General features: G+C 32.5%; 1 protein-coding gene across 1 annotated transcript in view; it reads right to left on the reverse strand.

Annotated features, from left to right (window-relative positions):
* Positions 1-580: 580 nt before the first annotated feature.
* LOC147079627 (uncharacterized) overlaps positions 581-14547 on the reverse strand; it is a 29985-nt gene continuing 16018 nt past the window's right edge. Inside the window, exons 6-9 of the mRNA XM_085942610.1 lie at positions 13752-13812; positions 6859-6988; positions 4998-5169; positions 581-866 (exon numbers count right to left, since the gene is read on the reverse strand). Coding sequence (XP_085798736.1) covers positions 13790-13812 — 23 coding nt within the window. The 3' untranslated portion in view covers positions 581-866; positions 4998-5169; positions 6859-6988; positions 13752-13789. The remainder of the gene's footprint in view (positions 867-4997; positions 5170-6858; positions 6989-13751; positions 13813-14547) is intronic.

The raw sequence follows: 14547 nt of genomic DNA on the forward strand, positions 1-14547 counted from the left end.
AAGTAAAACTGACATTTTTATTGGAAGAGTTTGAACCTTCCTTTTAAACCTATAAAACAAGAAAGAAACTACATTACTACATAAATTTCATAAAAGTAAAATAAAGAAGTGAATTACCATGTTTGCTCCTATGCGGAGTACCTATGTATAATGAAGGTAACATTGACAAGTTTTTAACTATGAATGGTTGTTGACCATTCACCCAACCCTTTCAACACCATCATTATTTTAACACTAAACAGATGACAGATATAAATATTTTACTAACTAGAAGCACACCTTAAACCAATCCATAAAAAACTGTTTGCATTTCAACATCTTTAGGTTCTTTTTGTTTCACTAATTTTAAATTGAGTATCATGGAGGGGTTCAACTTTTGAAATGAGGGATAAATTTTAACTTATCGACTTTAGGCTATTCAATTTACTTCACACTAAATCTAAAGAAATTCACAGAATTATTTTTGTGTAACTACACTATAATGTTGAACGAACTGTGAAACATAATTTATGGCCCTTTATTAACATATGTTATAACACTGTCGTGCTTTCTAAAATTATTGAGCAGAACTTTACATTTTGAAGGTGTGGAAAAATGTATAATCTAATTTTAATGGTGGGTAAAGAATTAATGTATGAAAAAATGATGAAAACCAATACTAATTTGATGAATGCCAGAATTTTAGGTTGATATGGAGAACAAAATGTCGTAAAGATTCATAAATAGTAGAGTTGTTATTCTATATACATTTCTGCTAGCCCCTATTCCACAGTTGACGTCAACTTTTTAGTTTTCCTTGGGAATACCAGCAGACTTTTTCTTGAGTAGCAACTCTCGGCCATTGCGCGTCCATATTTTATGTCACACTGTAAACAAAAAATAATTCTATGTAATGTACAGTTAAATAACACCTGTCACAAGTGTAACTGTTTAGATGGGTGTTTGTTTCCATTCTAAAAAAATAAGGTTTACCTGTGACAGACTAAAAGAAGCTGTCTGCCATCTGGGTTCGACACTAAAATCACCATTTTAAATAATAACTGTCCAACGTTTGTATGATATTAAATTGTGAAGTAGAAGTAACATTACAAGACCTTGGTTTATCATGCACTAGTGTGTATGTTTACTATTCTCATTTTTTAATCTATTATGGTTCTATTATGGTTCATTCTTGGTCTACTTTTTGACAGTGTAGAAAATGTCCCTCATAGAAACTAAATTACAATGACTGACCAGTTCAACGGAGTGTCAGATAAACTTGAAAAGGTCTTTCCTTTCAACCAACATAATATATTGACATTTTCAAAGCATGTGATTGGCATTTAACAATTCACAAAATAATCGAGAACGAAGATAGACTTAAATAAAATACCATTCGATCACGTGCACCCATGATGGCCGGGTTGGCAGAGCGTCTATGAAGCCTTAGGAAACCAATGTTGCAAATAAAATAGTTATAGTAGGCGCTTGGTAATCCAGCACATCCAATAGTCTGGCATTATGCAACTCAGCTCTCCTGTTCTATAATCCGGCAGGTTTCACATTAAACTACCGGATTACAGAGCTGAGAGCCGTTAGCTCGGCAGTCTGGTGCCCGATCTTGACAGATTATTTATTATTTCCTATAGACGTCCAATAATCCGGCATTTCCGACAATCCGGCATAGGTGGAAAAATATGGTTGCCGGATTACCGAGCACCTACTGTATAACTTTTGAATCCTATTTCATGCATAGGTATGTGGTAATATGAAAACTGTTCCTAAATATTTTTTAAATTATATTATGTTATAGCATATTTGAAGAACTTAATGTGACTAAAGCTGGTAGGCCAACTATCACAAATTTAAGGGATATACCCCAAAAGTACACAGAACCTACAAAATTCAAAAACTGAAACTTGCAGATGTGAAATCATTAATGTCTTTCATACCACACTGATTCATCATCAATATTATAACCAATTAATATCTGATGAAATTGATGACGGAAACACAGATATCATATTATGAATGTTATTCTTCTTAAAATATTTTTGAAGTTATACTTCTTTTGGCACGTTTGGGAAATCAGATCTGTGTATTTTTGGCGTATGACATGTAACACATGATTTAAAAAAAATGCACTCGATTGGATTCGAACCATCGATTGTTTGATTATCAGCTGAACGCAGTACCTTTAGAACATGGTATGGTACTGCAATTGTGACGATTACACAGTAAAATATTATAGTTTAGAATTGTTCCGTTGCCTAGGTAGCGAATTTATTATTGTCGGCCATTTGCAATTCCTTACGTAAACAAACGATTAAACGTCAAAGTGACAGTTGGTACTTTAAAAATAAAAACAACGAGAAACCATTATATAATTAAGTAATATAAGTTAAAGTGTATAGAAATAAACCAACGGCGTCCCAATAAGCGGTCCTTTCTCTTGAGTGTGTAATTTAACGAGATAATTAAGACCCAGTCAAAGAATCTAGTTTATCACAAGTTTTGTTTTTGTTTTGTTACGCGAAAGAAGTATAACTTCTAACGCGCGTACATAAGTACACACACCATTTTTTTTTTAAATCAAATATAAACTTACAATTGTAAAAAAATGTGAATTTGACACACATTTGGTACGTTACTATTACATTATTTTTATGGTTATATTTATTATTAAAATTTAGTTTCCATTTTTTGAATAATAAAATGCCTAATTCTTGTCAAATTTGGGATCACAGAGATTATAAATTTAATTTTTTATCGTAAACATTTCTAAAAAATCTTAATACCACTGCACATGGATGTACTGAAATATGACTATATTCTAAAACATTAGATCGAGAGGTTTAAAAGAATACTATTATATACTATATACCATATATGTAATAAAAATACTTTATGCAGTCATCAAATGTTTAAAATATAAAGGATAATAAGGCTTCAAAAGGAATGTCCAGGCTTATACTCTGAAAATACCATAAAAACTCCATTTTGACCTACGTGACGGATGTGGGCCGTTAAGTATTTTTTTTAATTTTCTGTTTGTGACATCTGTTGATTGAATCTTTAGTTCAATATTTCGTATAACGGTTCCCTGCACAGAATAAAATTATGTACAGACCTACAAACTTATCTGAAGCATAGGGATGGGCGAGCCACTGTCGAAAACTACCCAATCAAGACTCGTAGCTGGACAAAATCTGACATTCAAATGAAATTTTCAAAATGGCATCCTAAGGTAGATTGTACAGAAAATCGAAAAAAAATTCGAATTACGAATTATGAAATGTATGGGGGGAAAATATTAAAATTTTTTGATTTTCATCAATATTGTTTACGATCATAGATGTGCCTACCAAATTTCCGGTGCCGTGTGTGTTAATGGGTCATAAAATGTCAGGATTAATTCTATTACCTTCATAAAATAATTAAGTTTTGATGTTTTACGAAAAGTCTGTCACAATTTTCAATGACTGGCACATGAATTAGTGTAGTTTATTACGATTCATTGAATATTTTTATATGCCAGGACTCTGAATTAATTTCGAATTACGAAATTTGAATTAAAGGTATGATTTTATATGAAAATAATGTTCAAGGGACTTTTTTTCGCGAAAATTTCGAATTACGGCGAATTTCGAATTATCCGTGTTCTTATTAACGAGGTTCTACTGTAGATCCATTTTTGGCCATTCTACAGATAAGTTTGTAGGTCTGTATTTGTGTTTTATCTCGCTTTAATTATAATTTTTTCTTTTCTGTCTTTTAAATCATATTAGAGCAGGGGGGGGCAAACTTTTTGGATGGAGGGCCAAATTCAAGAATTAAAAATGAGCGGCGGGCCGCAAGTAAAATATCATTTTTAGATATACACTATTTATTATCACGAAAAATAAACATTACAAAAAATTAATGAGAAGAATGAAACTGATGTACCTTTTTTAACATTTTTTTAAATTCAGGTGTTAATTTTGTAGTTGCTTCTAAATGGGCATCGGAGATATTTGATCGTAAAGAATTTTTATTGAGGTTCATGATCGAAAATGTTTGTTCACATATATAGGTTGATCCAAAAATAACGAACATTTTTCTTTCATAATCTTTAAGTTGGTCGAAATTGTCCGAATTAAGGTCATTGAAAAATTTGGAGATTTCTTCACGACGATGCAATTCTCTTAAATCAGTGTCACACTACAGATCAATAATCTCAAGCTGTAGCTCTGTCGGCACACTATCAATATCTATTGAAATCGATGTTCAACGTAGAAAATAGTGGTTACATAGTGTGAGACGAGACGCAAGGAAGACGTACTGAGATAAAATTTATATATTATTATTTATATTATTTTATTTATATTAATTTTATTTATATTAATTTATATTTTATTATAAAAGAAACAAGAAATTCTTCAAATTTTAATCTATTGTTAATATTTTTTAAAAAATATATAAAAAAAAGTTATTCGTAATCAGAAGTACAATTAATGATGGCGGGCCGCAAAAAAATACCCAGCGGGTCACATGCGGCCCGCGGGCCGCAGTTTGCCCCCTCCTGTATTAGAGCATCCTTTTTTATTTATGTTCAAAAAATCAAATGATTCAAACACACAGTTTTTGAGTTATTAATATTAGATTGATGGAAGTCAATTTTATATTCTTTGTACAAAAATAAAGTCCGTCACCAATGAGTCCATTTTTCTGACAAATTAAAACATAAAACGATTACCACCTTCAGAGTTCTTCCATATCTCGGATTATCTTCTTTTTTTTGACCATGTCCAATTCTATTAAGATCGAATGAAAATAAGATCAGAGTGGAGGTTTGTATCAACAGTTTTTTTTTATTACGAGAAATGGATGTCTGTCTTGACTTCAAACACAAGTGTATTTGGAAGACCCAGGATTTAACCTGGGATCCACTACATTATAAGACACTGAATTTTATTTTGAAATAATGGGAGTAAAACTAAAGTCTAGAAAACTGGATAGAATAGATGGTCATTGTTCACCTGTATGTTATCATCAGTAACAGAGTGGCCATTCCATGACCAGAAATTCCACCTTGCTTGAATCTCTGCCGAACAGGGGGGTGAATTTTTCTGATAAATTGTAATGTACTCATCGAGTCCAGGGATGCCATATGTTTTTACAATCAATCCCATTTCTACGGAGATTTTCTCGCTACAAAAATACAAAATTGTTATTTATTATTATCAAATATGCCAGATTACTTATTTCTTCAAAAATGAGGCCAGAGCTCACGTTATGGTCAATAGAGAATGTTACCAGACCACAATCAATGACATTGATTTGGAGGAGGTGTTGGATGTACAGAATACGCTCTCAAAAACAGCCGCAGAGGTCAAATATGTCCAAAATTATTTTCAAACGATAATGCCAAGTTTTGATCTTTTGAATAAAAAAAATTGATTGAAACTCAATTTTCTGTGTGAATTTTTACATTTTCAAGTTCTATTGAACTAAACAAACACCTTTTATTATATTTATACTTACTAAAACCTCATCCCGTTCATCTAACAAAACCGCATACGGTTATAAGCCACAGGGCATAAGAGACGTATGATTTGGGTTCATGGAAACTTTGTACATAAGCATCTGGCCGTGGCCGTACATCATGGCCCCCATATCCTGAAGCGGGCTCCCAGGCTAGGATCTTTGGCGGGCCCCCTACTTATCGCTAACGGAAAGGCAGTGTGACGCTCGACAATAACATTTTCTAAATGGTGTACGCGGTAAAATGAATATGTATATTGTAGTGTTTTTTGTATACTTTAATTTAATACATCCTTTTGAATTATGGAGTTGTCGAGTATCGATACACAATTAAAAATTGTATCGTACAACCACATTATTTTAAATAACATTATAGAGGAAAAATAGCACCACAGGCAACTTTTTTTACTATTAGAGAGAATTTGTGATGTATGTGTATCTCACTTATCTGGCGACTCGTCACACCGGGTCCCTCCTGAGTCCGGGCCTCCAGGCTAGAGCCCGATCAGCCCCCCCTTTGTGAGGGCCATGCCATACATAGACAACTAACTTATCAAAAAGTGACCATAGAGAAAAATATTCTTGTTTTTGTACAAGCAATAGTTGATCCAAATATATGAGCATACTCGACACTGTGATTTGAATGAAGCATAATAAAACAACGCGCTACAATCTCAAAGTTAGCTGATTATCGAAGTCACTCTCTCTAAAGCCCGACGGGTAAAACAAGAGTTCACTTGTCGGTAACTCACATGGCGACCGTAGCGCATAGCAGACATGTGTGGCCGTCTCGGGCTTTAGAAGTGACATTCCGCTATATTACTACATTGGCTATCTTCGGCACTGCAGGAAGAGTTATTGAAGTGTAAGGTGAAGTTTTATTCTTTGACCCACGATGAGTCACCCGACTACAAGTTCCAAGAAGCCGAAAATGTACCACTATAATGATGAATGGGAACAGGAACTTTTTTTTACGATGAAAAAGGATAAATGTATTTGCATTATTTGTCTTTTAAGCATAGCACTTCCAAAAAGGGCCAATTTTTAAAGACACTTTAGAACAGTCCATAAACAATATGAGAATAATTATCCACTTGGCACCGAGTTACGGAAAGCAAAAGTACAACATATCTGTTTATTTTCAATTAAGACTTATTTTTGGCTTTAAATTACTACTTTTAATGTTAGTTGACCGCCGCCATTAATTTCAAAAGCAGGTCGCCCGTAGTGGTTAAAAGTTTGGCCACCCAAACGATTATGGCTTAAGTTCACACGACAATAATGGGCATTCAACAGCCCATTTCCATGGATGGCCTGTAAGTCTGTCACATATAGCAAAAATAAACTGAAACTTACATAACTTTGTTTTGACGATGAGTCGTATTTATAAATACATGGTATTTATTTAGATTGCTGGACTGGCTGAAATTTTTCAAGATTGTGTTCACATAAGTGGTAAACTCCTCTTTTGTAAGAACTGGTGTTTCTGTAAAAAATAATAAAAATATTACAAACTGGATATAATAATTTCAGTGATGAATTTACAATGCATGCCAGAATGAAATTTTGTGATGAAAATAATATCACACTAACATCTTTGTTCTTCTTTAATTTGAGGTGTTGTTTAATTTATTATCTAGCAAAATTTAAAACTGTAAGTTTTTAATTTGAGAGACATACTATGAGGTCTATTTCCACATCAAATATACAATAAATAATCCTTACTTGGCAAAATTTAAAAAAAATGTACATATTCTATAACTTTCAAAACTTATTAAAATGAATGTTTAAAAAATTAAAGATTTACAGAAACTGATTAATTAAAAAGATAAATAACTGCTGTCGTAAAATTATATTTATAATTATAATTTAAAAAAAAAACTAGCCACTAACGCTTGCAACACAAAAATGTCATTATCTTATTGATATTTGGAAATAGGCGCCCCCCGCCCCACCCCCATGTCATATTTGATATGAGGTTATATCATAATACATACAGTAGAATCTCAATAATCCAGCACATCACAGGTTCGCCACTATCCGACCCGAAGTTAGACGGATGCAAGATGTGTCCCGCGATAACATTTTTAGTAATCAAATGTTTTGATACTATCCATAAAACCTAACTGATTTTAAAAATCATATGTAGGAAATGCATTTTATCTTGAATAAAAGATTATATACATAGTTTAGAGAAAAAAAACGGCAGTTTCCATTTTTGTACAATATTGGTAAGTCATTAAGTGTCATATCTTTCTTATAGGTACGTCTGAAAAAAGTTTTTTTAAATATTGTTTGTATACTAATATAATATAACATGATTTAATACATTTTTTTAGAAATTATATCCATAAAAAAGAAATACGTGTTTTGTTCACACATTACAGTTAATCCAACCTAAGAGCCAATACAGTCGAATTTGGTTATTACGATCACGGAAATAGCGAGATTTCGGATGTAATGAGGAAACATTCGTTGACATTTTAGTTTATGATTTTCTCCCTACATTTATTCACTTTTATAACGAGCTTCTTCTCGGGTATACCGAGCAAAACTATTGATGTGTCGATCGTTTAAAAACAACATTTTCGACCCTAAGCAATAAAAACTAACCGGGCAGTTAACTAGACCGATGCCGCCTGGATCGGATTACGTTTATGACACTAGTTAAGTGTCCAAGTACCTAATTGGTGTTTTCGCCGACAACTTTGAAAAAGTATCCACACATATGGTTGAAATTGCATGTCAAAAATCCTAGCTTTGTGAAGTCAGTAGGTACCTACCAGCGCACACAATAAATATTTTTTTTGTAGTTTATGAATGCCATGCTTATTTCAGGGATATTTACTATGGTTTTCAGATTTTTTATGTTCTATGCTTAAATAGAACATGGCGCAAAAAATGTTATATAACGAGTAATGCTTATACGAGCAAATTCAGTTGGCCCCATCTTCTTCGTAATAACCGAGTTCGACTGTAACACATTTTTATTGACCTGCTAATACTAAAAAAAAATTGAAACTGCCGTTTTTGTTTCTAAATCATATGCACTTACACGCTTTCTATTTTTCAGTTTTCTAGTAATCCAACACTATCTGGTTTTATAGTGATTACTGAGAATCTACTGTAAGTAAATATAAATTGTTATAATTAAAAAAATATATACACACGAAGGTTCAATAACTATAAACTAAACATGTGATTTAGGCCTATCATAGATACAACCACCTGTGGCTGTCACAATGGTGCTATGTGCATTACAGCAATAATTGTGTAGATAGATGAAGGGTCGAGTTTCTGACAGACTGACCATTGTACTAAGTCACAGGTGTTTGAGACAGCAATATTGTGTTACAAACAGTGTTGCCATCTTTTTCTAAGCTGATTATAGTACAAAGGCATAAAAATTATAGTATTTATGATAAAAATATAGTACAGGAACATTTTTCGTCTTGAATCCCTTAAAATTATAGTATTTTGGCATATTTGGCGTAAAATTATAGTATTTCACATTTTTCGCCGAATCAAAATTATAGTATTGTACTATAATTATAGTACGGTTGGCAACACTGGTTACAAATGTCTCATGCCAACACCAAGAGAAATGCAATCCAGTGTGTAGCAACCACATGTGGCTTTAGCCATATATACTGCCAGCATAAACTACATAAAAATTACATATAATTAGGAATGACATTGTGTGCAGGAAAACAGAAAGGTGAAAATGGAGTTGGGATGAATTACACCAGCAGACTCACAGATCCAACCAGATTCAACGATTGTCGTGAGAATTCGTTAACTTAGCAATTACGCAGAACGATTCAGCTACCAACACTATCATGTTGACGCTTGATTTAATTGGTTCAAAATATACGCTCAGTTGCTAGTGTTAACCATTATATATTGTCGGGGGTCTAGGATCATAAGGGCGATACTACAAAAACACTACTGAGAAAAATGGTAAACTAGTTATCGTTGTTAAAAAAAAACAATTTCACACTGTAAAAATACAATAATAATAAATCAAAGCTGTTGTAACATATTCATAAGAGTGATGTAGTGCATCAATATCGTCAATTTAGACATTAGTTAGATTGGAAAAAAATAAAATATAATTAATGGGAGACATTCTTGTCTCTCAAAATATTTTGAAAAAAGGTTACTCCTAAATATTTGTTATTAGGACGATACATTAGTGAAACGGCAAATAATTTTCAACTATAGGCGCGATGAAATTTTGGACTCGCTGGCATTCGGAGAGAGAACGTCGAGCTGGGAACACGTCAATTTGTTTCGTGATGGCGACGGGGGTATTAATTCTTAAATCGTGTAAAGATGACTAAAAACGTTACCCATTTACTTGAAAAAGAAAACATGTCAATGAAAATATTATTATTGTTACTAAAAGAACATTAAATGGACGCATGTTGGATTTATATGACAAATTATATTTCGTTCGGCATGTGTCATTTGCACCCACGACCCGCAATCCGCGCATCGCCTAGCCACGATCTTTTTAGACCGTGCCTCAACTGAGGTATAGCCTTAATACAATGTAGATAAGACTAAACATAGGTGAAATATGTTTCATCAAATTATATATCTAACTATTTATATACATAATTTCGTTCTGCATCTTCTTCATACATGTTTTCCTAATTATTTTCAAGGTTTGACAACTTTAAAGACTTGTAAAAATAATGATATTGTTCCTGAATAATGCCCATTGATATCTTTTTCGCAGTGAGGGAAAGTGCTGCGTTATATTTAGGCTGGAGTCGAAAAGATGAATGTTTGTTCTGTTTCCTCTTCGTATGACTTGGCGCATTTTGAATGGCATGTCAAATCCATATTTTCTCCATCCGTATCAATCTTCTTATTCTTTAATATGCATTTTTGTAATTCAGAAAAATCAAGAAAATCTTGCCATATCATCTGAGTTACATTATATTTTTTGTATGCCATCTGAACAGCAGAGCACCATGCGGATGGATGGTATATATACAAATGCTTTAGTTTTCGATTCTCACATGAACAGAATCTCATTTCATTTGCATGTGCTTGGATTCAAAGAACATTACATTTGATTAACTATCGGAATGACTATGTTTTACAACCAACACTTTGTGGCACCATCCATCTTCTTTCTGAAATGAACATTATCGGACATCAAGTGTCCTTGATTAATCGGCATTAATGTCAATCACACAGGTGTAAGAGGATATTCGCCTATATGACATTAAAATTTCATATGGATTTGTAGATATACCGAGTAATATCTGGCAAACTGCTATACGTACGAGTTTCATCTTTGTACATATAATAGAACTGCGTCCTAGCAAGACAATGCAATATTTAACTCAAAACAGTCATTTTTGTAGTTTCGCCCTTATGATCCTACACCCCCGTTGTAATATAGTGAATTTCAAAAAATATCTATTTGTTAGCTTGGTGGCAACACTTAAGTCTTCCTCGTGAATGTTGTCACTTTTAATGCTAATGGAAACTATTAGAGATGACATTTGGACAAGTAATGAGTTGCTGATTGTATTTACTAGGATATTATTTTTGTTTTGTATTATTATTGTCTGTTAAAATAATGAATGTCAGGCAGCTACCATTACGTAAATGTAAAATTTGTGCTACGTCAAATGCAAGACAGGACACACCACATGCATCCATAATGGGAAGCTCAAGATTATTTAGAATATTTTCATAAGTTCTCAGTAATTTTTGACACGATAGCCCGGTGAATCATCCCCAGAAATTAGAATTGTTACAATACGGTCACAGTTCCAACTTAATACTCGACGATCGTGGCACCCTGAGAATCTGCCAATGTAATTTGAGCTATAGATTTAATAATTTTAAAATAAACTTTTATTTATCTTGACAGATGAAGAAACAGTAATATTATCTTTATGCAAGCATATAAGAATTTACTAAACCAAATCTTCCACCATATTCCATGATTCCTGCACTAAATGTGATAACCCTCCTAATAATTTTATCAAATGTTACAGTTATAAACAAAACATTATACATTCTGGACACCTACATAGACTTTTGGGAAACTGATCACATAATTGAGTATTTTATGGGTGTCATAAATTAAACAAGTATTAAAATATTATGTCACCATTGAAAGGAAGTAGGTTTATTCAGTGATTTGAGATTCAAATTCTTCATTATTTCAAACACAATTTTGAGAGTTACCATCTTTAGAATAGAATCATGTACATAACAATATCCACACCGGTTATTAAAAGAATCAATTATAAGCAACTCAGAAGAGTCAAAACACATGTCTCTTATAGAATTGAGCCTCTCTCCTAAAAAGTAATGTTTTCTTGATACCTTCATTTTCAGATAACTTAAAACACGACATTCCAGTTCAAAAATCATGTGATACATGCTGTGCATCACCACTCCAATACTTCTAACGCTATTTATTGTGACGATTTAATATAGCGTTGTGAACTTAGAATTTTTTAATATGCATATAGCATGTAATATCAGGCGTTAAATGGAGCCATTTCGACATTGCAAAATGTTTAAAAGTTGACATAGAGATATAGAATATTACACCATATTTCTGTTTCGAAATGCTGGCCGTTTGTACCTTATCTATCCTATCAATAAAAATGCAATATAGATGTGTAAACCAATATATATGCAATATATTCTTGTTCCCGTAAAAACAATACCCGAATATGGTTTTTTTTTTAAAAATATAGTTCCTATACATCTTTTGAGAAAACCTAGCACTTTTCTAGTTTATTTTCTTCCTTTGAATTGATTTAGTGAAAATTAGTGTTATCTGACAATGCTCTTTATCTGGAGAAAGGGCCAATTGTTAATAAGCAGGCGCTACTAGATAGATGCGTTGCAAAGTCTGTTACATATTTTGTGCACGGCAAACATAAGTAATTTTAAGACTTAACAAAAATTGGGAAAGGCTTGAAAGTTATTGAGTTTACTGGTTTATTTAATTAAACAAGAACAAAATAAAAGTAGCACAAGCAAGCAATAGTGGCGAAGACAACTTGTTGGGAGAAAGTATATAAATGCAGAATTATTATTCAAATGCACATTCAAAATATTTTACCCTTGAAACAGCCTACAGAAACTGTCAAAAAATATGTTGCATACAATCTATACTATACAAAACAGTGGTGAAGGGTAGAGGTAGGCTGTTAAGATCCGACATAAATAGTGCACACTAAATTTTGTTAGTCGTACATATTTGTTATCATTGAACTAAGCCTACAATTTTCAGATAGTGTTGGTTAGTCTTTAAAATTCAATTAAACCTTGCTTAATCCAAGACATACTTGATAATAGTCAAAGCATATTTTATAGATAGAAGAGTATTTTTTATTGATTATGATTTGGGTGGGCAGGGCTTAATAAATTTAAAAAAATTAACCAACGCCATCTGAAAATTGTATTCTTAGTTCAATGAAAACGGATAAGTATGACTGACAATGTTAAGTGTGCACTATTTATGTTGGATCTTAACAGCATACCTTCATCCATCGCCACTGATACATAATACAACTACTAACAACTTTCCTGTAAAATAGTTCAAATGTGAATAGGAACAAAATTTTCAGTCAATTGAGCAATAAAAACAACTGCAAGGTAGATGCAAAAAAGAATAACAGAAAAGAATAAAAAATACACACTTATTACATACAGTAAACAGTAACATAGAACAAAGCGCAGCAATTCATTTGGGCTGACCTGTTAAAATCTCTGATGTGACAAAATTTACAGGGGAAATAAGAAAAACTGCTCTAGAAGCACAAACATGAAGGTAGAATTTCAATTTTGTCAAAGTCTGTGAGACGTCATGTTAAATCAGAGGTTTCTACAATTGCTTATATTTTAATTTTGGTGGTAGGTCATTGAGGTTTTTACTAAACTATGTAGTAAACGAACAGTAAGCATAAAAAACAATTCAGTCGTATCGAAGGTTTCAACAGTTCAACGATGATATTATGTTGGTGATTCCTCACTTTGTAATTTCAATTATTACAGATGGATAGATAAATCAATTTGTACCATCACCAGATTAGGTTCAACAAATTTTCATAAAGAAATTGTTTTTTAGAAGCTAAGTTAAACATTAAAATAGAACCTACGCCACTGCAAGCAACATAATTATTATAATTAAATCAAGATGCGCTAAATTATATTTAAAATGCAATGGGCAATATGACAAAATATATAATAAAATACATTACATAGGAAGTATTTTCTTTCTGTCGATGAATGGCAGGTCTCAGCTGTAGCGTTTTAAGGGTACTGGAATATAACACTTCAAACAATACATGTAGGTTCCCAAGATGCTACACAAATGAAACACTTTTCCACTTTACTTAACGCATTCACTGCGGACCTGTTAATCACTAATTAATTACCACATTTCAATAACATGCTAATTATATCTAATGGCCAACTCAATAGTTGCGTTGGACGCACGTAATGAGTTAAAGAGTCCATCATTGTGACATTTATATTGTGCGCCACTTTCACATCTTCCGGTCCATGATCGTATGTTTTCAGAGCGTTTATGAAAAATGCTGGTTAATGGAGGGTATAGCTGTTCAGCATGACATGTTTTATAAATGCGTTTAAAAATTAATAAACCTAAAAAATCTCAACACCACTGCACATGGATGTACTGAAATATGACTATATTCTAAAACATTAGATCGAGAGGTTTAAAAGAATACTATTTTATGTAATAAAAATACTTTATGCAGTCATCAAAATGTTTAAAATAAATATAAAGGATAATAATGCCTCAAACTTATATAAACAGATTATCTACAACGTTTAAGGAATGTTCAGGCTAATGCTTTGAAAATACCATAAAATCTCCATTTTGAGCTACATTGGGCATGTGGGCCATTAATGAAATGTGTCCATTTTTCTATCCGGCTGACATGACCCTTAGTCATAACAATGAAATTTAGAGAACCCTGCCGTATAAAATTTAAAGCAAAAAAATTATTTTCAATTACTTCCTGCAGTAAG

Source organism: Rhyacophila brunnea, unplaced genomic scaffold (assembly GCF_057557595.1).
Source record: "Rhyacophila brunnea isolate RB1 unplaced genomic scaffold, BYU_Rbru_1.0 scaffold_1, whole genome shotgun sequence".
Taxonomy (NCBI): Eukaryota; Metazoa; Arthropoda; class Insecta; order Trichoptera; family Rhyacophilidae; genus Rhyacophila; species Rhyacophila brunnea.